Genomic DNA, 22,328 nt, shown 5'->3' with positions numbered 1-22,328 from the left:
AATTATTCCTCATTGTATATGTGTGATTTTGTATCATTGTTATACTGCTTTTTGTCGTTTACCTTTGGTTAAACAAACTTTTTGGTATTACATAAAGTTCTGAAATAATAATTAAAAGTAAATGATGATGTTTTACGGGTTTATTTTTGTGATATCGGTTGCTCATTGCTTTTAGTACAACGTTGAATAGTTCGAAAAATTTGAAATTTCCATCACAGCTATTGATGACCTTCGTCGTATTTGGAATTTAGAATTTTTTCAACATCAACGCTCTTCAAAAGATTCTTTTATTTTACCTGATATTGTTTTCGGTTCCATCATCACTTATGAATCTTCTATCAACGGAACACGTTGTGTGCGTACAAGTTTATAAGCCTGGTACGGTTAGTATATTTTTTTTGTGTTGAATATTCGCTCAGTGCGACACTGTGCTTGATGACTTAATCATTTCTTATGGTACAATATCAAGCTAAAATTATTATGTGATCTTCTCCTCAGGATGGAAAATCTGCACTTCACCACGCTACCTTAAACAGGAAAATAGAAATCGTCAAGGCACTTATAGATGGTAGTATTGATCTCAATCTGCAGGACGAGGTAAACCGATAAATAAATTGCATCAAATTAGCTTTCATCTTTTGCCCCTCTTCCATCAAATGAGTCTGACACGAAGTGTACCAATATATCTAATATGCTTTTTCTAAATTTATAATAGATATATATTGTTTGATAAATGAATATTTTATTTAAGAAGGGGAAAATTCACTAGGTTAAAGCGTAGTGTGTCATATCTTACGTAATTTTTTAAAATTTATTTGATTAACCTTTTTTCATAGTATTGGTAATTGTATAATCGAATTGTGTTTCTCAATCTAGGATGGTTTGACTGCACTACATGAAGCTATACAATACGGACATACAAACATTGCTAATTTGTTGATCTGCACCACTGGTATGAATCTCAATTTACAGAACAAGGTGAATGGATAATAATGACATTGACAAATATCTCACTTTTACTGAACCAGATTTTTTTAGAACATAGATATTAATTCGGTATTTCAAAATTAAAAACAAAACTTCAATGTTTGAAAATTAAAACTATGTTGAACGAATCTAACCCATTGAACTATAGATAAAGGATACAACATACACAGTTAAGTCTGTCTCATCTCTTGACTTACATCTAGAAATTGACAATGAAGGTCTGTTTAAAACAAAACTTTAAGACAAGATAGAGGGTTTCAGCTTCCCAATTGTGAACTTTCCATTTTTATAAAGCAACATTCCAGCAGCGCCTGCATACGGAGTATATATCTCCCAATAGATACGATATTCCAGGGATTTTATTTCCTATCCATATTTTCTTGATAGAGGGTTGCTGCTCACAAGGAAGCTATTAAACTAAAGTTCAAATCATCCCTTCGTAAATTTTACGGACACAATCACGAGTTGGTTGCCCGTTATGGAATATCTGTGTCACAGATGAAATCAGATATGTTCCATATATTGTAACTACAATCCCGTTGCCTTTTCACGAATGTAAACTACCGAATTAGATTATGTTACCTACCGATTTTGTAATAACATGAGCACCCCGACGGCCTCCACATGTGGATCAGGATGGTCTGCTTACCCTTCCGAAGCATCAGCGAACACCCCCAATTCTTGGGGTTCGTGTTGCTAAGTCTTTAGTTTTTAATATTGTGCATATTGTGTATTGTGAACTGTAATTTGTCTGTTTGTATTTAACGTTTTAAGCCATGACATTGTCAGCTTGGTTTTTTTTTATCTATGAGTTTGCTTGTCTATCTGGTATCTTTCGTCCCTCTTTCAGTCTTTGTGTTTTGAGTTGAAGATAAAACAAAAAATTATAAATATAACCAATATCATGAATTTATATAACGTTGACTTGCATTCAATCACAGAGCAGTTTCAATTTTCAAAAAAAACAAAATCTATGAAAACATTTCAACTTATTGCTTATAACATGTATAAACAATATGTATATTTACTGCAACTCTAATAACTGTTTTAAATGAACTATTTAGGGTAAAAACCATCTTTGTTTTTAATTTGGAGCGGACGACGTTAAATTTCCGCGAACCTGTATGTTTTATTGACGTCATAAATAAAACTCCACGGAAACCCATTGTGAACGTCATAAACAAGGTGATATACGGTCAGTGACTGTATATCACATATGAACATACAATCAATGCAACTTGACTGCTCAAATAGCACAGCTGCAGTATATACAGCTATATTACGAAAAAAAATCTTTTATAAACCTAAGAACATTTTATAATTGACGGGAAATGATACATGTTATGATAGGAAATCGTGCTTGGGTATATTACTCTTCTCCTATCGGTACATAAAAAATATTTTATAAACCATAGAAATAATTTGATAATTTGCGGATAATAATAAAATTGAGAATGGAAATGGGGAATGTGTCAACGAGACAACAACCCGACCATAGAAAAAAAACAACAGCAGAAGGTCACCAACAGGTTTTCAATGTAGCGGAAAATTCCCGCACACGGAGGCGTCCTTCAGCTGGCCCCTAAACAAATATATATACTAGTTCAGTGATAATGAACGCCATACTAATTTCCAAATTTTACACAAGAAACTAAAATTAAAATAATACAAGACTAACAAAGGCCAAAGGCTCCTGACTTGGGATGCTTTGATGAGAAATCCTGCGTGGGTTAACACGAGGACATTTGCTTAAAAGAAATTCAATATGGTAGAGAAGAAAGCTTTGTTTGGAATTTCACGTTTTAAATGAAATCATTTTACTTCACAATATAATGGACATTGAGGTTTGTATATTCAACAAATCCGTAAATTGAAGACTCACTTCTGCATAAAACGTATAAATCAATGTGTAACTTTATAAGTCATAAGGTTTGCTATGCACAAATAAAACCAACACATCAAAAGTGTATTATGTATATAAAAGAAGCGCAAGCAAACATTAAATCGTAGTGTTTACCTTTTGAAGCTCATTAAAATCGCTGAGAGGCACAAATCACTCGTCTATAAAGTGAAAAAGGGGTGAAAATATATCGGGACACACAAAAAAATTTTATCCTTCAAGGAGCAGTTTGATAAGTGCACACTCTACCACAAAACGAAGGATGAATGGTATGTGTGCTAGGTCCTAAAGAATTAAATCAACAAACCAACAAAGAAAGGAAGAAAAAATATCTGTACACTTTGTCTTTAGAAATACAAGAAGACAGAGGCTCTAACCGATTGAAACTCGATAGATAACTCGGTATGAATACACAAGAATGTTGTAGATTGTTAATCATGTCAAATATAAAACCAAAATGTATAAAAGAGGGAAAAAAGATATCAAAGGTATAGTCAAACTCATAAATCTAAAACAAACTGACAATGCCATGGCTAAAAACATAAAAAATGAAAAAGACAAACAGACAAACAAAAGTACACATGACACAACATGAGGCACCCGTCGTGTTGCTTATGTGATCAAATCCAGTAAATAGTCTAATACGGTAGGTCACATTCATGAAAGGGAAGGGGATTGTAGTTACGACGTAAGGAACATATATCCGATATCATTTGTGAAACGGTTATTCCATAACAGTCAACCAACTCGTGATGGCGTCCGTAAAATTCACGACGGGATGATTTCAACTTCACCATTTGGAACTCTTCGTTTAATAGCTTCCTTGTGAGCAGCAACCCTCTATCAAGGAAATCATAATAGGAAATGCAAGCACGGGAATATCTTATCAATTGGGAGATATATACCCCGTATGCAGGTGCTGCTGGAATGTTGCTACTTAGAAATGGACAGTTCACAATTGGAAGCTGAAATCATCTATTTTGTCGTAAAGTTTTGTTTTCGCCCGACCCTCATTGTCAATTTAATATAATATATAATGTATAGTACCCTATGAGTTTTTCTATTATTTTCATTGACTTTCAATTACATGAGATTTTCGGTTATTCTTTTAATAAATACACTGCTGTAGTGGAATAGTTTATACCACGACCAACAACTTTTTTTAAATTGATTTGATTTGATTTAATTGATAGGTGTTTCAAGCCACTTTCACAACTGTTCTGCTATTTCGTGGCGGACAGTTTCTTGTTCGCGGAGAAAGCCGGAGAAAACCATAAACCTTGAGTGGAAAAGTGACAATCATTGTCAATTAAGGATGTTCGCTGCTTAGTTTCAAAATAAATTGAGGAATCAAAAAAGCAAAGAAAATATAGGGGTCAATGTGATGGTTTTCGAGATATCAGCCATTGGAATTTTGTCGGGAAAATGTTCTCTCTTGATTTTTCATAGCTTTATCATTTACCAGTTAGAGTTCTCAAATACTATTAAAAAATGAATAAAATTGTATAAGACTTTAACAATTGACTTATAATTATACTTGTAAAAGATTTATAAAAAGGAAAATGAGTGTTCATGGGGAAAATTATTTAGGGCATTCAAATGGAAAAAAAACAGAGGATTCCGAAAATCTGACAAAAAATCCAAAAGATGACAAGCAGACATCCTTAAGTTTTGATTCTGGGGCACCTGCCACGTGCTGAAATTGAACTGACTGTTTAAGTGTTGACATGCTAGTGATACAGTGGTTTGACTACAAAGAATACTGGACAACCGAGGTCCTCATTTTTGAATTAATGTTTGTGTATTTAATTAGTCAACGTATCTGACTACCCCGTGTTACCTTTGTTTATCATTAAAACTATAAGACCAGGTTAAATATTAGATAATGAACTTTTAAAGTTTTTGGTTTGAATCGTGTTGCTTAGTCTTTAGTTTTCTGTCTTGTGTCTTTCGTGTCTTTCGTACTATTATTTGTCTGTTTGTCTTTTTATTTTTTAGCCATGACATTGTCAGTTTATTCTTGATTTATGGGTTTGCCTGCTGTCCCTCTGGTATCTTTAAACCCCTTTTGAATGGTATTTTTAAAAGGAATGTAAAACATGTACAGATGTGTACATACAATATGGTTGCAATTTGACTTTCTAAAATATGATGCAATATGTGTGGCAATAAAGACAGTGAGAGCTGAAAAATATAATGGAGGTTCAAATCACATGTAGTTCTCAACAGGCTGATAAATAAAGTAGCAAGTCTTGTTCAATCTTTCGGTCAATTTTTACTCTTACCAACTTCAATATAGTTCAGACATTTTTTGCATTCGATTACGAAATATTTACAAATGTAGGACAAAAGAGCTCTATACGCAAGAAAATACAGAGGCACCAGGTGAAATCAGGATAAGTTCCGTGTCACACTTATAGCTCGAATGTGATATAAGTAGTCATTGTAGTACCATAATCTGTGATAAACGAGACAATTTAGATTTTGAATTTGTCCATTTTCCCAACCTTTGTAGTAATATATCAACTTAACCTATGTTACAAGTACTCAGCCACGTTTCTCCATCTGATGAGTTTAGCCTTTTTCAACTGATTTTTATAGTTCGATCTTATGTTGTACTCTTATACCACTGTCCCAGGTTAGGGGAGGGTTGGGACCCCGCCAAATTATGTATGTGTGAGCCTGACTTAAGTCAGGAGTCTGTAAATCAGTGGTTGTCGTTTGTTTATGTGTTACATATTTGTATTTTATTCATTTTATGTACATAAATAATTCCATTAGTTTTCTCATGGGAATTGGTTTACATTGTCATTTCGAGGCCTTTTATAGCCGTACGGTTACCTGTAGTTGTTAATTTCTGTATCACTTTTGTATTTTGTGGAGAGTTGTCTTATTGGCAATCATACCACATCTTCTTCTTTTTATATGAGATATATGCATTGTCCAACTCATTCTGTATTTAAGAGCTTACAACTACTACTCAGACTCAAACGTAACCAGTGTCAGAGCAGAAAATTAGTGAACCAGGTGTATGTCAAAGAATCATCGGAAGATAATATTAATCAATATTCCGTATCAACTTCACGAATAATATACGTTGGTCTAGAAATTTAGACTAAAGTTACTAATGTTGTTTATCATCTTTATAATGCGCTACATAGTATTATTATATTTGCCTTTATGAATGATTGTTTTTACTGTTTAGGCTTCTTTTTTTGTTTTGGTAACACACATTTAACGTGGCTCGGTACTTTTACATCCCATCATTTTGTTAGTGTACTTTGATTATTTTTTGTATTCTTGTCTTTTGTATTTGCTAAATTGTGCTTTGTCTAAATGTCTTTTTTGGTTTTATTTTGTTGACACATTTGAGTGTGTTTAGAGTAATCAGTAACACAAGGTTGATTACAGTTTCCCTATTTTTTTCATAGTTACCATTTATATCTGTTTGTTTTGTTCACACTTCGTTGTCAGTATAATTGTATGCGAATGTCATACAAGTGACTCGGTAAGCTAGCTATAAAACCAGGTATAAGTCACTATTTTCAACATGAGTAAATTCCTGTAATAACTCATGAATACGACAGATATTATTCATTCGTTTGGTGTGTTAAAGCTTTTGATTTTACTGTTCGCTTAGGATCTTTCCGGTTAGAATTTCCTCGGAGTTCTGTGATTTTGTTATATTACTTTCGATTACAAATGACTGATTTTAAATAGTAATACTGATTGTAAAACTGTATTGTGTTTCTTTTTCCAGGATGGTTTGACCGCACTGCATATTGCTACAAAGGAAGGAAATATAAAAATTGTCCATTTGCTTATCGACAAGAACATTGATATGAACATACAGGAAACGGTAATTTGTAGACACGAACTATAATAGTATACGAAAACCTGAATTGTAATTGGAGATCTGTCAAACGGCAGTTTCAAACAATTTTGTCTTTGAGAAACAAAACCAAAGTCCAATATTTCAACAAATTGAGAAATAAAATTTACAAAGTCCAATATCTTTAGCAATAACTGATGAAATGATACTCTTTCAGACAGGCATACGTCATAGAATGTATGCTCTAAGTTTTTTTTCCACTTTTTTTTAAAAACATTTCCTTTTCTTCAATTAAAGGTGCGATGATCTAAACCATTACTGATGATACATACAAAAATATAATATTTAACATATCCTCCATATACGTCGTTGTTGTTAGAAAATGAGTAAATTCTAAGTTGATAGTTATCAAAGGTACCAGGATTATAATTTAGTACGCCAGACGCACGTTTCGTCTACATAAGACTCATCAGTGACGCTCAAATCAAAAATATTTATAAACCCAAACTAGTACAAAGTTGAAGAGCATTGAGGATCCAAAATTCCAAAAAATTGTGCCAAATACGGCTAAGGTAATCTATGCCTGGGATAGAAAATCCTTAGTGTTTTGCTTAGGAAACAATGAAATCTTTGCAGAAAATGATATGTTATCACGATATATAAGTCAATTAATAAATATGTTACAATTTGTCTTGTCTAGTCTCACATATTAGAGTGTATTGAATTAAAAACGAAATACATCCTTACGACCGGTCTTGCACTTGACTGACTCCTCACCGTATGGTATACGATAAGTAAAACCTTAAAATATTCATTGTACATGGTTATAACATAATTTCATCATATGCACGATTTTTATAATTTTACTGAATTTTGATTATTGTTCCATATTTCTTATTCTATCCTTTTGATACCTAAATATTTAACTTTGGAGTATTGAATTGAACAATATTTCATAGACTAAAAGATAAGTCTCATTTTATAGCGTTAACATTACGTTTTACGTCAGCTTGTAGGTAGAAAGTATAGTTATACACATATTTGAATGAGTACTCTCAAATGCAGTCATTTTGTAAAATATCGTCGCTGGTCTTCCAAAATAATGTACATTGGTAATTTTTTTTTTTTTAAATCTCACAAACAGACTTTGACAAATTGGTCGAAATGCATATTTCAAAAAATGTCGTATGTGAACTTGAACACTTTTATAAATAGCAGTAAAATAGAAAAAAAATCCCTTCATTACCCACTTATTTTATTTCCACTGAAATAAGGAAATTAACAAATATTTGCCTCCCAAAGCCGTTATACAACAATTTTCAAGTTTACATACAACAATTTGAAAGCAAAATTTACAAGCAGCTGAGATTGGCAATTTTTTAACATCTATTATTTTAATCGTGTAGATTGGTCTAACTGTATGCTATTTTGGAATATATAAAGATTTCTTTCTTCCAAAACTATTTGTGTTGTCAAAAAGTAGTTTAGCCGAAAAGTCATATACAACATTGTGGAAGCCCAGCGACGATGTATTTGTTTTTGCATAACATGTTTGCATTTCATAAAGGAGGTCTCGTTTTTTTTTAGTTTTGTTTGTTTGTCGTAATGAATTTAAGTAGCTTTTAGTGATATTCATTTTTGAGTCGACATAGGGCTACCAGCTTGAAAATACGATAATTCGGGTTTTTGTTAACATTACTTCCAGTGACGTTTTTACCTTTTCAGTTTTTAAATAATCCTGACATCTTATATTTGTCATGTAATTCTTTTATCAGAATGCATATGGTTGGACAGCCCTTCACAGAGGTGTTTGGCACGGAAAAAAAGAAATCGTCCATCTGCTAATTGAAAAAGGCATTGGTCGCGATTTACAGGCAAAGGTAAGCGATGAATATCAAAGATAAATATAAAAAGCCTGCGTTGATCAAATCAAATGACCGATCATTTGGCAATCTCTAACCTGTCATACATTGTAGTCTACGGGAAAATACAACATTTAGGCGTTTGTTTAATTAAACAATGACTTGATATTCTTTGGTGTGAACTTTTCAAAGTACCGAGGATGTTGTACCCAAAATATATAAATATATGTATTATATATCTGTATTTAGCGTAAGATTCTGGTATGTTAGTTTTCAATACTCTACAACTTCGTACTTCCTCTTGCCCTTTTTTAAATTGCTCGATTCGAGCGTCATTTGATTTGGGTTTCTTTGACGATACAACCGAAGGAACATATAATATACTGTTATTTCGACAATATTTCACACAAACAAGGATGACTAGTTTTTCTTCTGTGTTCACATCTAGATGACCTATTTTAATCATTTATGACTTTAGTTTAAAATCCGACCTCGTTACCAATTGAAATGTTCACAAATATCAACATGTTTGAATTCGATAAGCGAAATTCACAATACCAAGCAAGGAATAAGACAGCTATTCTACCAGGCTTATAATTTAGTACGCCAGACGCGCTTTTTGTCTATATAAGATACATCAGTGACGCTTAGTGTGAGCTTTTGATTTTGCTAAAAAAAAAATACAGGTTTTTTTTAGTCAATATATATGGAATATTCATTGATGGTTGTATATGACCGACCAACAATGATGTTTGTTGATTTTTTTTCAAACTCTGGAATGCTTATGGTGGCTCGTGTGTCTCCCTACATCTTTTGAAGTAGCAGATAACATTTGGTCTAGATCTTTAATGTAATGTGCAAATTTTAGACTAGTATATAATTGATGTGCCAGACTTTTGATTTAAATATAACTAAGTATGTGTTTTGTCATATTTACGGCTGTAATTTAAAAAAAAATGCAAAATAAGGGCTGATAACTCAAGATACAATAATTTCATAAAAGAAAGTGTTGTGAATTTTGAAAGAGCTATATTTTTAAAATTATATCATGTGTAATTTTCTTTTTATTACACAAAATAGAAATTTCCATGCATAAAATATAAAAAATCTATAAAAGTTACTGTAACCAAAAGTGCAGTGAACCATGCCTTTTATTATATTTCTGGGGAAAAAAACATGATAAAGACTATAGATTTTATTAAAGGTAAGGTTTGCGTGATACCTGGATTTTTTTCTTATTGATATTATTTCAATATGATACATCATTTTATACAGGGAGGAGTAACCAATCATTTAATGAAAATAAAATCGAACATCGCCCGTCACTTATGTTTAGATAAAAAGCTCATAATTGCGATTTTTGACGTTTTTTAGGGGAAATTGTCTTCTGAAATGATAATATATACAAGTGACTATAAAAAACTGAATAAAACACATATAAATAATTGTGGTCCATTTATTAATAATACAGTTTGCTTCAAAAGGACAAGGTACGATAAGGTATTGCAACTGGCCCCCTATTTTCGTTGAAATTAGAATGCATCATATCCAAGAAACATGGCTAGAAAAGAGAATAGTGTCTCATCTAACAAAAAAATCAATATAACTTTTCTTTTTCCGTGTGAAAAAAAAAATTAAATACCTCTCTCTTTCTCATGAAAAACGTAAATTTTATGAAAATCCGAAGTTTTCCCGTCCGTTTTGAGCAATTTTTAAGTATGAGGTGGAAGCGAGTACCACGAAGATATTTCAATGTGTTGTTTGTTGTAAGGAAATAATTCACTGTTTTAAATATATTCGTGGTACTCGCGTCCGCTCATGTTCAAAATTCAATAATTCTACACTGAAAATTCCTTGTTTTTACGGAAACGTCGATAATATGTGAACCAAGGACCGGAACGAACTTGCATTTCCGAATCTGCTCGAGTATCTATACTATTAAACGATAAATCAATCATCATGCCTTTGTGTTCTATAGGTAACATGCATAGTCGCATTTGTCACCATTCTTATGATTATTCAGATTGAGTTATTTTTGGAGAAAAACGACAAAAAAGGAGTCCGGATATTGATTCCGTCATCAGGCTGACTATAAGACTTCCGATTTGAAACATGCACAAGTACAACCAATCGTATGATAGATAACAAAAATGAAAAATAAATAAGCCAATCAGAGCGTTCTCCATATCATCATGATCATGGTGTTTAGATCGCAAGAACCACAACTATTATACCTCCTTAGAGAGGACAATTATTTTTCGCGTTTATCTACATGTACACTACGATTATACTACTTTAGTATATATAGAGACTCTCTGAATTCTGTCTACTGTTTTCTTTGAAATGTTTACTATTTAAGGGGTCATACCAATTGCATATGTGGAAACAAGAATGTGGCCATAGTACACGGATGCCACATCGGCACGATATTTACTAAGTTTCGAGTTGATTGGACTTCAACTTCATCAAAATCTAACTCGACCAAAAACTTAAACATAAGCGGGACAGACGGACGGGCACACGAACGAACGAACGCACGGATGTTCTGACTAGAAAAGATAATGCCCATAAATGGGGCATAAATATTTATTGTTGAATGTGAAATTAATGATTTGGCAAAAATGAAAGTAGGGTAGAGATTAGAGGGAGGCATGACCTTTTTCGGGACGTCGGGATCGGGTGAGTTTAAGCTCGGGATTTGGGGATTGATCCTTACGGGATCCGGAAATATATTTTTCGATTTCGGGATTTCGGGATATGAATTTCTTTAAATTCTGCATCTCGGGATTTCATGATTTTAAGCCCGGGATTTAGGGATCAGGACCCCTCCGACCACCCCTCAAATTAGCCTTAGTCGGTCTTAGTCATTTATACAAGATTTATATCCTACCATTGGCATGTTAATAAGGCTCTCAAAAGAAAAGGCACTGGTGGATTGTCCTAGAAGCATATTTTATAATGGTCTATATGTATATAAGCAGTTACATTTATTTCATGTTTGAAGCGGTGCAAATTTTTAATTTAATTTGACTTTTACCAAAAGATCATTGTAGCAAAGGAGAAGAATAATTGTAGTCTGAGGCCAGACACACGAAAATAATTGAATTTAACAGAAAGGAAACAAATATCGGACTTTGGAAAAAGGGAGAAGGCTTTTGATACCTTTTATGAAATTCTCCATACATAATATCTTTTACAAATAATCATCCTACAACTGTTCACAGGCTGTATGCCCGCGATTTCGCGGGTGAGTTCTAGTCTTATTTTAACTCAGGTGATCTTGATTGAGTTACAAAACTTCAATGCCGGGAAGGAACAAAGCTTTTTCGTTCTTTATCGTGTTTACGTTTTTTTTTTTTAAGTCGGGCAAAGTAAGGGAGCTACCATTTGATTTTTATGGGGGGGGGGGGGGGGGGGGCTAGGATGAAATTTGAAAAAAATAGGCAGGACAGGAGTTTTGAGTAAAAAAAAAGGCAGGATGAGACACTTGCAAAAAAAAAAGTCAGGACGACAATTTAGGTAAAAAAAAGGTCAGGATAAACTAAAAAAAAAAGCAGGACCGAACAGAGTGAAAAATTAAAAGGCAGGACAGAGATTACAGCTAAAAAAAAATGCAGGACAAAATTTTTCATCCTAGCCCCCCCAAAAAAAACAAATGGTAGCTCCCTAAAGGAACATGTGATTTTGCATCATTTTTTTTAAAGTGACAACCAGCAAACTGTACATTCAACAACACTAAATGAATAAAGACCCTACCAAATTATAACCCTTTTTATCCGTGTACATAGTACGTAAATCATGTAAATGGCAACAGGAAATTTAAATCGATTTCACATGAAACAAAATTAGAACCGATATTACCTCCCCTGTCAATGGATTATACAGGAAATTATTTGAAATATTATTTTTAAAATAATTTCAATGAATAAAAAATCTTAACTCATTAAACTTATTATCAATATTTTAAATATATTACATGTATTAAAAAGAAATACTGCAAGGTTTAGATATAATTTTGAAACTTTAATTAAGTGGATGCAAATATTGTAAACCGTTGAAAATATACAAAGTCAAATATGATACTATATAGGAATCTCAACAAAAGTCGACTTTCAAAATCCGAAGATACATTACAGATGCATGCTTAATTTTTTAAAACAAAAATCCATGCTTCTACTCTCGTATATAAGCTGATTAGGTGTTACTTGCTAAAAGCTGACATTACAACATGATGAAAGTTTCAGTTATAAAAATTATAATACTATCTTTTCTGTGACTATTTTATTTTATTTCTTTTCACTTTTTCTTTTTTAGAATCTTTTCTCTAATATAAAATAAAAGGAGAAGCTGCTATGTGTGCGACTTGTTAATCGATAAAAGGATAACATAACTATTTTTTGTAAAAGAAATACATTGTCTTTTTGACACATTCCCTTTCCAGTCCATTCCAATTTTAGACAATGTATATTAAACTTGTATTTTGTGTATCTTCTCAAGGGATGTAGAAAAGACATTTCCTTACTCAAGAGAAGCACACCTTGTACCTGTTAGATAATGAGGAACAAAAAGATTCAGTGTCTTTTTGTTTTTGGAATGTACAAGTACCCGGCCACGTCCACTTATTTGTAATATTTGTGTTTTTATTGATCTTAGCCTTTTCTTAACTGATTTTTATAGTTCGTTCTTATGTTTTACTGTTACACCACTGTCCAAGGTTAGGGTAAGGTTTCAGATCCCGCTAACATGTTAAACCTGCCACATTTTCTATGTATGTGCCTGTCCCAAGTCAGGAGCATGGCGTCAGTTTCATTAAAAAACTTACGAGTAAGATTGATCGTGAGTCATGAACAATTCAGTATACTTACAATCATTCTTAGTCGTAAGTTTTTTAGTGAAACCGCAATTTAGTGGTTGTCGTTTGCTTATGTGTTACATGTTTGTTTTTTGGTTAATTTTGTTCTGCATAGATTAGGCCGTTGGTTATCTCGCTTGAATCGTTTGACATTGTTATTTCGGGGCCTTTTATAACTGACAATGCGGTTTGGGCTTTGCTCATGTTGAAGGCCGTACGGTTGTTAATTTCTGTGTCATTTTGGTCTTTTGAGTGGAGAGTTGTCCCATTGTCAACCATACCACACCTTTTATTTATAATAAATGCATTGAACAAAATGACTAAAACCACTAGACTCCTATCATTTTTCGAATCGCCCAAAGATAGACATGTTATTATTCTATTTTTTCATGATATGTTCATCTTTTGTCTTCGTTTTTTCGTGCAAACAATGTTACTAAATATATCAATATAGGAGTCGACGTAATATGAGTTGTATGAAAACATTTGAATTTTTCATTTTTTTTTATGGATAACATTGGATAAAAAAGTACTTTTGTGTGGTTACTAGGCAACATTGTGGTTGCTATGTTACTATTAAGAACTTTTTAAAATGATAGACCCAACAATAGTAAATATTCAAGTGTTTGGTAATACATTTCCATTCATTTTAATAGATTCAGAAGTCTTTTCCTTGGGCAATTGCAATAAAGATGGATATTATAGTTCGTTTTATAAAACCCGTTGCTAGGCAACCAAATAATCACATAACCACAAAATGTTCAACATTTTTTCAAGTCACTATGCATAGACTAATGATGGACTGAATATGAAGTCATTTGAAGAGGGGGCCAAAAAAAACAGATTTTTTTTAATTTTTGGGTTAAAAAAAAACGTTACCATGGCAAAAAAACATGTGAACTTAGGGATTAACTATATGCATTATACTGAGCTAATAACATCGGTATGTCCGTGAACTCGTTTTTACGGAACTCGATGTTATGTATTCATCATGTCATTTCTGTTAAACAAAACAAAAATACGTTTTTGTGGATTTGCAAAGAATATTTCCCATTAAAAGTCATCTTAAATAGCATCTTTTGACAAAGAATCATTTCGTTTTGCAACTCTTTGGGAATGATCATAATCAATGAGAGAAAACATTGATTAACTTAACTTTTATACCCACAACTATCAGTCGGAAGGTGAGGTGTTACACTTTGGTCATACGTGTGTATTAATATTTACATGTCTCTGATTTTGAAGGCACTTATTTTCTTTCAGTGCTTTAATTAAACTGGAAGATTTAGAACCTCATAGCATTCTGATTGATATAAAAGTAATTAAAATTGGTTTATTGCTCAATGTTTGGTAAATTGTTTCTATGCCCTAATTGGACAAGACATTTATTTTGACTAATAAAGTCATTTACAGCAGACGTGTTTATTACATTCATTTAAATCTGGACACCGACAAATATCATTTAAATATGATCAAATATTTATGACTAAGCAGGAGAAAGTCTTGCAGGAGAAAGATATATTCCTGATACGATTTGTCCAAATTGTTACACATGATGTTCAGACTTGGATTCTTTGACTAAACAAACAAACTACATGCTCATATACATGAAAATAGACGGAACAGAAGATGGCCCGGGAATACAAATGACCAGCCGTATATGTATTGAACCAATATCTTTAACCAATGAATTCAAATAGAAAAAGCTATGCAATTAACAAATATATACCTATTAAGCTTCATGTAAATTATTTAACAATGAAATACATTAAATATGAAATTTGGAGTTTAACCAAGGGAGCTAATAACTTATTAATAACACTGTCTGCCACCCAGCATTTCGGGGACTCTCCCTCTGGTGTCTTTCGTCCCTCTTTGATAGCTGACTATGCGGTGGCTTTTCTAATTATTGAGGACATTATGATGACCTATAATTGTTAATTTCTGTGTCATTTAGTCTCTTGGCAATCATAATATATATTCTTTTATATATATAGCGATGCGTTGTAACGACATAGTGATGTCGTTACTACGACATGTTATGTCGAAATTACGACATGTTATGTCGAAATTACGACATATTAATGTCGTTATAAGGACATGTCATGTCGAAATTACGACATGCTATGTCGTAATTACGACATGCTATGTCGTAATTACGACATAATTTCTTTTTTTGAATGGCCCTTATCGGCTTCCGTACTGAACACTTGAGCAGTTTTATTTAAGATGATTACTGATATAAAAAAAACGAGTTTAAATTATAAAGAATTAATTTTACTGAATTATTCCAAATTGACACAAGCACAAATCTTTTTGCAAATACATTGATTGACGCAACAATCTAGTTTTAGCACTTCGACCATATTTTGAGAAACATTGATGATCACATTTAAGCACTTCCATTACCAATTCTGATAAAACACTTAACATTAAATAATATTGGGTTTCTCATTGAACACACACGTCACACATTCATATCTTCTTTTTGATATGTTCCCAGAAGATTCAAAGTACATTATCATGATTAGTTTGACTTGGATCTTTTGGCTTATAGCGTTTAACGGACTGAACTCAGTGAATCAGTTCTGACCATACTGGGTGATGCATCTATAATTTGAGTTTACTTGAGGCAGTCAATATGAAGATACTTATACACAGCTACTTTTGCATAGGTACTATTTCTGTACTAAAATATATAGTACTAGAAATTTAATTTTAATATTTAGTACTATCTCTTTACTTTAAAATTATTGTAATATTTAGGTACTTGTTTTTTACAGTACTTGATTTGTACTAAATATTTTGGTACAGAAATTATACAATATTCCATGTTTAAAAATCATAATTTTAAGAGATTTAAATAGAAAAATTTTCAAAATGCTGAAAATGTAACAGTAGTAACCAAAAATCTGTAGTACCTAAATTTTAAGTACAAATTAAGTACTGAAAAGTACAGGTACCTAAATTATAATAATTTTAAAGTAACAAAATAGTACTGAATATTAAAATTAAATTTCTAGTACTATATATTTTAGTACAGAAATAGTACCTATGCAAAAGTAGCTGTGTATGAGTATCTTCATATTGACTGCCTCAAGTAAACTAAAATTATAGATGCATCATCTAGTACTACAGATTTTTAGTACAGATATAGTACCTATGCAAAAGTAGCTGTGTATATTGTCATCACAACCATAAATCATAAACCATAACACGTATCGAGAAACCCATGCTATAGATGGACAAGCAGCAGTCGTAGTTCCTGTCATTTATTCATAAAAATCCACTGCAGAAAATACCCATATGAATTATATATTATTATCATCTGAAAACTGCATGAAATATTCTGTATGTAAGTGCCTGTCCAAAGTCAAGAGCGTGTAATTCAGTGGTTGTCGTTTGTTTTTTGTGTTACATATTTGTTTTCGTTTATTTTTTATATATAAATTATGCAGTTGGTTTTCTCGTTTGAATTGTTTTACATTGTCATTTCGGGGCTTTTTATAGCTGACTTTGCGGTATGTTCTTTGCTCATTGTTGAAGGCCGTACGATGACCTACAGTTGATTATTTCTGTGTCATTTTCGTATCTTGTGGAGAGTTGTTTCATTAGCACTCATTCCAAATCTTCTTATATCTATATTAATGATATTCTTTCCGTTAACTTTTAAGATTTGTTTCCATTAATATATATGCTCCAGAACTATAAATCAATGTAACAACAAATACGGCTTATTCCGCTTTATTTTAGACTTACACTTCGAATTTGACATAAGTGGTCATCTAAGTACTTGAATGTATAATAGACGATAATATTTGAATTTTGAAATTATCCACATCCTCCACCTAAGCAGCAATATACCAACGTGTAGTGTGTTCTTGCTGAAAAATTATTTGAAGAAAAAATGACCATTATTAATTTGAGAAGTTGACTAAACCTTCGCTCCGATACTCAGTTCCTCAATTTCTATTGATGTCTTCATATTTATATATCTGATATTACCATTTATAATTGTAACGAGTTTTTCTTTCAAGGATGGATCGACCGCACTTCATCTTGCTGCACATCTTGGGAGTACAGAAATAGGCCTTTTGCTTATTGCTCATGATAAAGCTATCAATTTACAAGACAATGTAAGTTGTTAATATGATGTATACAACAGTAAAAAATGAATCGATTTTTATTATTGGTCACATATCAACCTCCTCAGAGGCAAATATTTAAATCGTCAGTACAGCAATAACAATATTCTGCTGATTCATTTACTGTTTTGATATTACGTTTCAAGAAAAATGTCGTTTTCTTAAAAGATATCCCCACCTTGGTCTCTTTTTTCTGTGTAGCGACCCAAAAATGCACTGACCAGGCGGTTCCAAACTGTTTAAAACTGTTAGATAGATAATGCTTTGTCAATGATACGATAAATTTACAGTGACGCATTTTCAATATTCCTGTATACAATAGGTGATCATAGGTCTGCTTATTTAATTTCTTTCTACTACAAACGTTAGTATAGGAAGTGTGGTGATCACTATTGTCCTTCAGGCAAAATGTAAAATAACAAAAAAAAAAGAACTCCGCCGAAAATTTTAAACGGAAGTCCATTATCAAATAACAAAATTATACCTCAAATACATCAATCAAATAGATAAAAACTTCATATTACTGACTTGGTAAATTTTCTAAAAAGTACAAAATACCCGAGTTAATAATTCTCAAAATTAACTGACGGACTGAATGATTCAGTCATTTATTTCCCTGATTGATTCCAATAATTTTAGAGATTAAAATTACCATTCAAGATTATAAGTCATTTACTTGTTGAGACAGAAGATTTAAAAAGATTAACACATAAAAACATTATGATATGCTTCGTACGCTGAAATGTTTGTACTGTGCATTCAATGGCCATGACGCAGTATTCACGATGGATATAGGATTAAGTTAATAACTTACTAATTATAAAAATAATTGACATTTTAAGACAAAAACTCAGAAATCCATCATTTTGTTTGTGAAACATTAGTACAATGAACAAACACTAATATGAAATGTATTACACAGCTATAATTCTTTAAAATGTTTAACTCATTTTTTTTAATAATGTATGTTATTTAAATTTCTCCATTTCTCAATCACTTGTGTAATGCAATTAATTATCTATGTGTTATTTGGTAGTTCATGTATCGTTTTGTACTGTTGAAACATACCTCTCTTCAAATTATGTTTTGACTACCAAAATCAAACTATAACCTGTGATGTTAAACTTTGATTTTGAACACTTTTTTGATAAATATTAAGTCATTTGTACCAATCATCACTAACTACATATCAACAATTTCAATTAAAAAACTATAAATGGACTTACCACTAGAACGGACAACAAATTAATTAAGAAGACCGTCTATTATGGTTTTCTGGTGTCATTTCATGTCAAAATTTGACAATAAGTATGTCCGTTTTTGTGTGAGTTTTTTTTAAGCTAGAAACTTTTTATATAGCCACATAAATTTAAAAGACGGTGATATCTGATTTCATAACATGTTAGTTTAATATTATACAATTACTGTCTTTTGATGAGGTAAATGTGTAGTTTTATTGACTTTTGAAAAACTGATATTCACTGAGGCCAACGGCCGAAGTGAATATCAGTTTTTCAAAAGTCAATTAAACCACATATTTACCGAAACAAAAGACAGTAATTGTTTTATTCCATATTCCGAGAGAAATGTATGTTATGGCATTATTAACCAAAACCAATTGTACATCAATCGGGTTTTTTACCAAAATAGTGCAGGTAAAAGCACGCGACGTTATGCGTGGTGAATATCCTTTTCCGCAGGTGAATATGCTTATTTATTCAAAATCCCATTCATATAGAAAAACCTACTAAAGTTTTATCAATATGGAATAATATAGTTTAGTAGTAGGATAATATTATCGAGGATAGATAGAGACAATCACAGAACGCGGGAATCATACATGTACCTATACGCGTTAGCGCTCTCTATATGTAACGTCATGGTTGCTATGTGTTAACGTCATTGTATTCAAGCATGAAATTATTCAGTTGTATAGACGTCTTTTTCTCATTTCATAACACAACGCATTTCTACAATTAAACGATCACGAGAAATATTGCTATATTTTTCTCTCGCCAGGATGGTAATTCTGCACTTCATCATGCTGCATGGAAAGGGAGAACACAATTCGCTAAAATGCTACTCGACAGGAGAATTGACATTAATTTACAAGACAAGGTAAACGTATGATAAATACCATTTGAATATTTTCCGTCACAATTCATAGTCAGACAGGATATTTACCAACTTACAGCACCAGATACACATTTCGTAAATCAATATCTGTTGAGTTATTTTTTACATAGAAATATTAAAAAAGTGAAACCAGAATAAAATTCAAAGCGCTGACAAAAGTTACAATCACTGTAAGCATTTTAAAGTCATACATACGTTGCATTTGGTTTATTTATTACCAATGTTTAAGTTAACCTTTTAAATAGGACCCATATTTTATTATGTAACATGCCAGTCATTGACAATTACATTATTGCAGCAAGAAAAATGTGTTTGTTATTTTCATAGCTAACATAATTGTAAGGGTCCAGACTGCATTTCTAACAGGGGTGATCTGAGCCGGATCACACCTACCAGATCACCCCAGTTTGAGTTTCGTTGTTATGCATGCTTTCCTTCGTTCTGTAACAATTTGGCGGGAATGTCAAATCCAATTTAAAACTTAAGATTTATTTATACGGAAAAGACTATCTTTTAAAATTTATGTAGAAAAAAATCCAGAGTCTATGCAGGGATACGAACTCAAGACTTTTAACATATCAACCAATCCCTACTCCAGGACGACTGGATACTTTCTATCAGTTATTTAACATACTTAAACTTTTCAGGAAGCAAGATATTTTCATAAGATGGTCAAGTTGGCCGACCTTTATTCAGTAGTGTTTGAACCCTTTCTCGTAAATAAGTGAGTTGTCAGACTGATCGTTAAATAGGATTTTATCCTTTTTAAAATTGGGGTTTTATTATGGGCAGATTGGTCATTGGGGTAAGTTGACATGGTTTCATATTTAATCATCTAGTTCGAGGGTCATAAAGGGTAAACATAATATAGCAATATGTAAAGTATATCATAATGGCTGTGTGGCGTTCTAAACTAGATTTAATGAATTGAAAATGGCTTTTCGTCTAATCTAAAACAGCTGGGATGTAAAATAGTTATCCCATACGGACTTGGTGTGTCAATATTAAATCACCTCTGGCCATCGGTGGTGATCATACACTGACACACCGCGTCCTTATGGGATAAATATTACTGACATTAGTGCGTCTGCATATGGACATTATATTGCATTTTAAATATCAATGAAATAAGAAGATGTGGTAGTAAGAGTACCAATGAGACAACTCTCCATGTCTCTTAATGACTTTTATCTAAAACACAATATAAAAACAATACGTAAAACAATTTTAAAACGCGTCTATAACTGGGACAAATCGGCGATTAAAAATAGAATAACGTACACAGGTTATTTTAAATATTATTTGTATGATTTACTTAGTTTGTAGTTATTAACCTTATGTAATCGAAGTGCATTTTATTTATTGTGTCTGTCTAAGATTAAACTTCATCATAGCGTCAAAGTAAGATCAGATAAAACTGTTTTCCGTGACCCAATAGAAGCTATTTACAATTTCTGAAATAATTCACTGGGGTTTACCAGTAATGGATTTAATATATAAAGAGGTATTATAAGAATGAAATCATCGTTGAAATACGAAGATAACAACGTTTAAACTGATTAGACGATTATCATCTGATTATGTCTTTACATACCAATATATAATTAAGTCATGTCTATTCTTTGTATCCCTTAATGGCCTTTTCACACTGATAAACATCAGTTCTGTACAGACTTTTCCCTTCAACTCAATTAAGTTTTGTTAAGTAGTTATCATAGAACTTAACAAAAAAATAGCTTGTACGTTGTGAAAACATGGTTGTACATCAATGAACTAAGAAAGTCTAATTTAAAGTAGGAATATATGAAATACAGCATTTAATTGAACTGTTTTTTTTTATCTCGATAACATTAAAGGTCAGGTCTGATTTGATAAATGCTCATCGAACTGTCAAAAGCAGAATTATCCATTATAATATGCCTATTTGAGGAGTTTATGAAGGTCTTGTTAAAAAAAAACTTATAAGATATCATCATATAAGTTATAAATGTTAAACATCATTCGTAGATATAATTACTAAAAAAATATCTATGAAACACGTAATTCATTTCCTTTTAGAATGGATTCACTGCTCTTCACAATTGTGCATTGTACGAAAAAGAAGACATCATGCAATTGCTTATAGACAAAAACATTGATCTAAATTTACAAACCAAGGTACGTGATGGATACTATATCTAATAGCTTAAAAAATTTATCAGAATAAAATAATTTTAGGTAGACATCTTTAACTAACTATCTTACAAGTGATGCAGCTCACGATATCCTCGACAGTGTTCAAAATGGACACACAAAGAAAATAACTTATGTATAACAGAAGCAGCGCTTTCTTTTATTGTAATTATCCTTTCAAGATCTAGTTTAAAAGAGCAGTAACCATTAAAACTGTAAAATAAGAATAGCAAAAATGCGTGACTCTGGGTAAAATTGGAAACGGAAATCAAACGGCAAAATCGAACACTTAAACAGTCAAATGAATGGATAACAAATGTCATATTCGTGTAGTGGCGCTCCCATAGTTTGAGTAGTAGCTGTAAGCTCTTGAATATCGAATGGTTTTACACAAGTGTATATCCCATGCGCAGGAGAAGTTGTTATATTGCTACTAAGGTTG

General features: G+C 32.1%; 1 protein-coding gene across 1 annotated transcript in view; it reads left to right on the top strand.

Moving 5' to 3' along the window:
- LOC139503988 (putative ankyrin repeat protein RF_0381) overlaps positions 1–22,328 on the top strand; it is a 57,297-nt gene that overhangs the window by 17,429 nt on the left and 17,540 nt on the right. The window contains exons 6-12 of the mRNA XM_071294036.1: positions 499–597; positions 877–978; positions 6,648–6,746; positions 8,495–8,599; positions 17,471–17,569; positions 19,598–19,696; positions 21,773–21,871. Coding sequence (XP_071150137.1) covers positions 499–597; positions 877–978; positions 6,648–6,746; positions 8,495–8,599; positions 17,471–17,569; positions 19,598–19,696; positions 21,773–21,871 — 702 coding nt within the window. The remainder of the gene's footprint in view (positions 1–498; positions 598–876; positions 979–6,647; positions 6,747–8,494; positions 8,600–17,470; positions 17,570–19,597; positions 19,697–21,772; positions 21,872–22,328) is intronic.

Source organism: Mytilus edulis, chromosome 14, assembly GCF_963676685.1.
Source record: "Mytilus edulis chromosome 14, xbMytEdul2.2, whole genome shotgun sequence".
NCBI classification, from domain to species: domain Eukaryota; kingdom Metazoa; phylum Mollusca; class Bivalvia; order Mytilida; family Mytilidae; genus Mytilus; species Mytilus edulis.
This window is presented reverse-complemented; position numbering and strand designations above follow the sequence as displayed.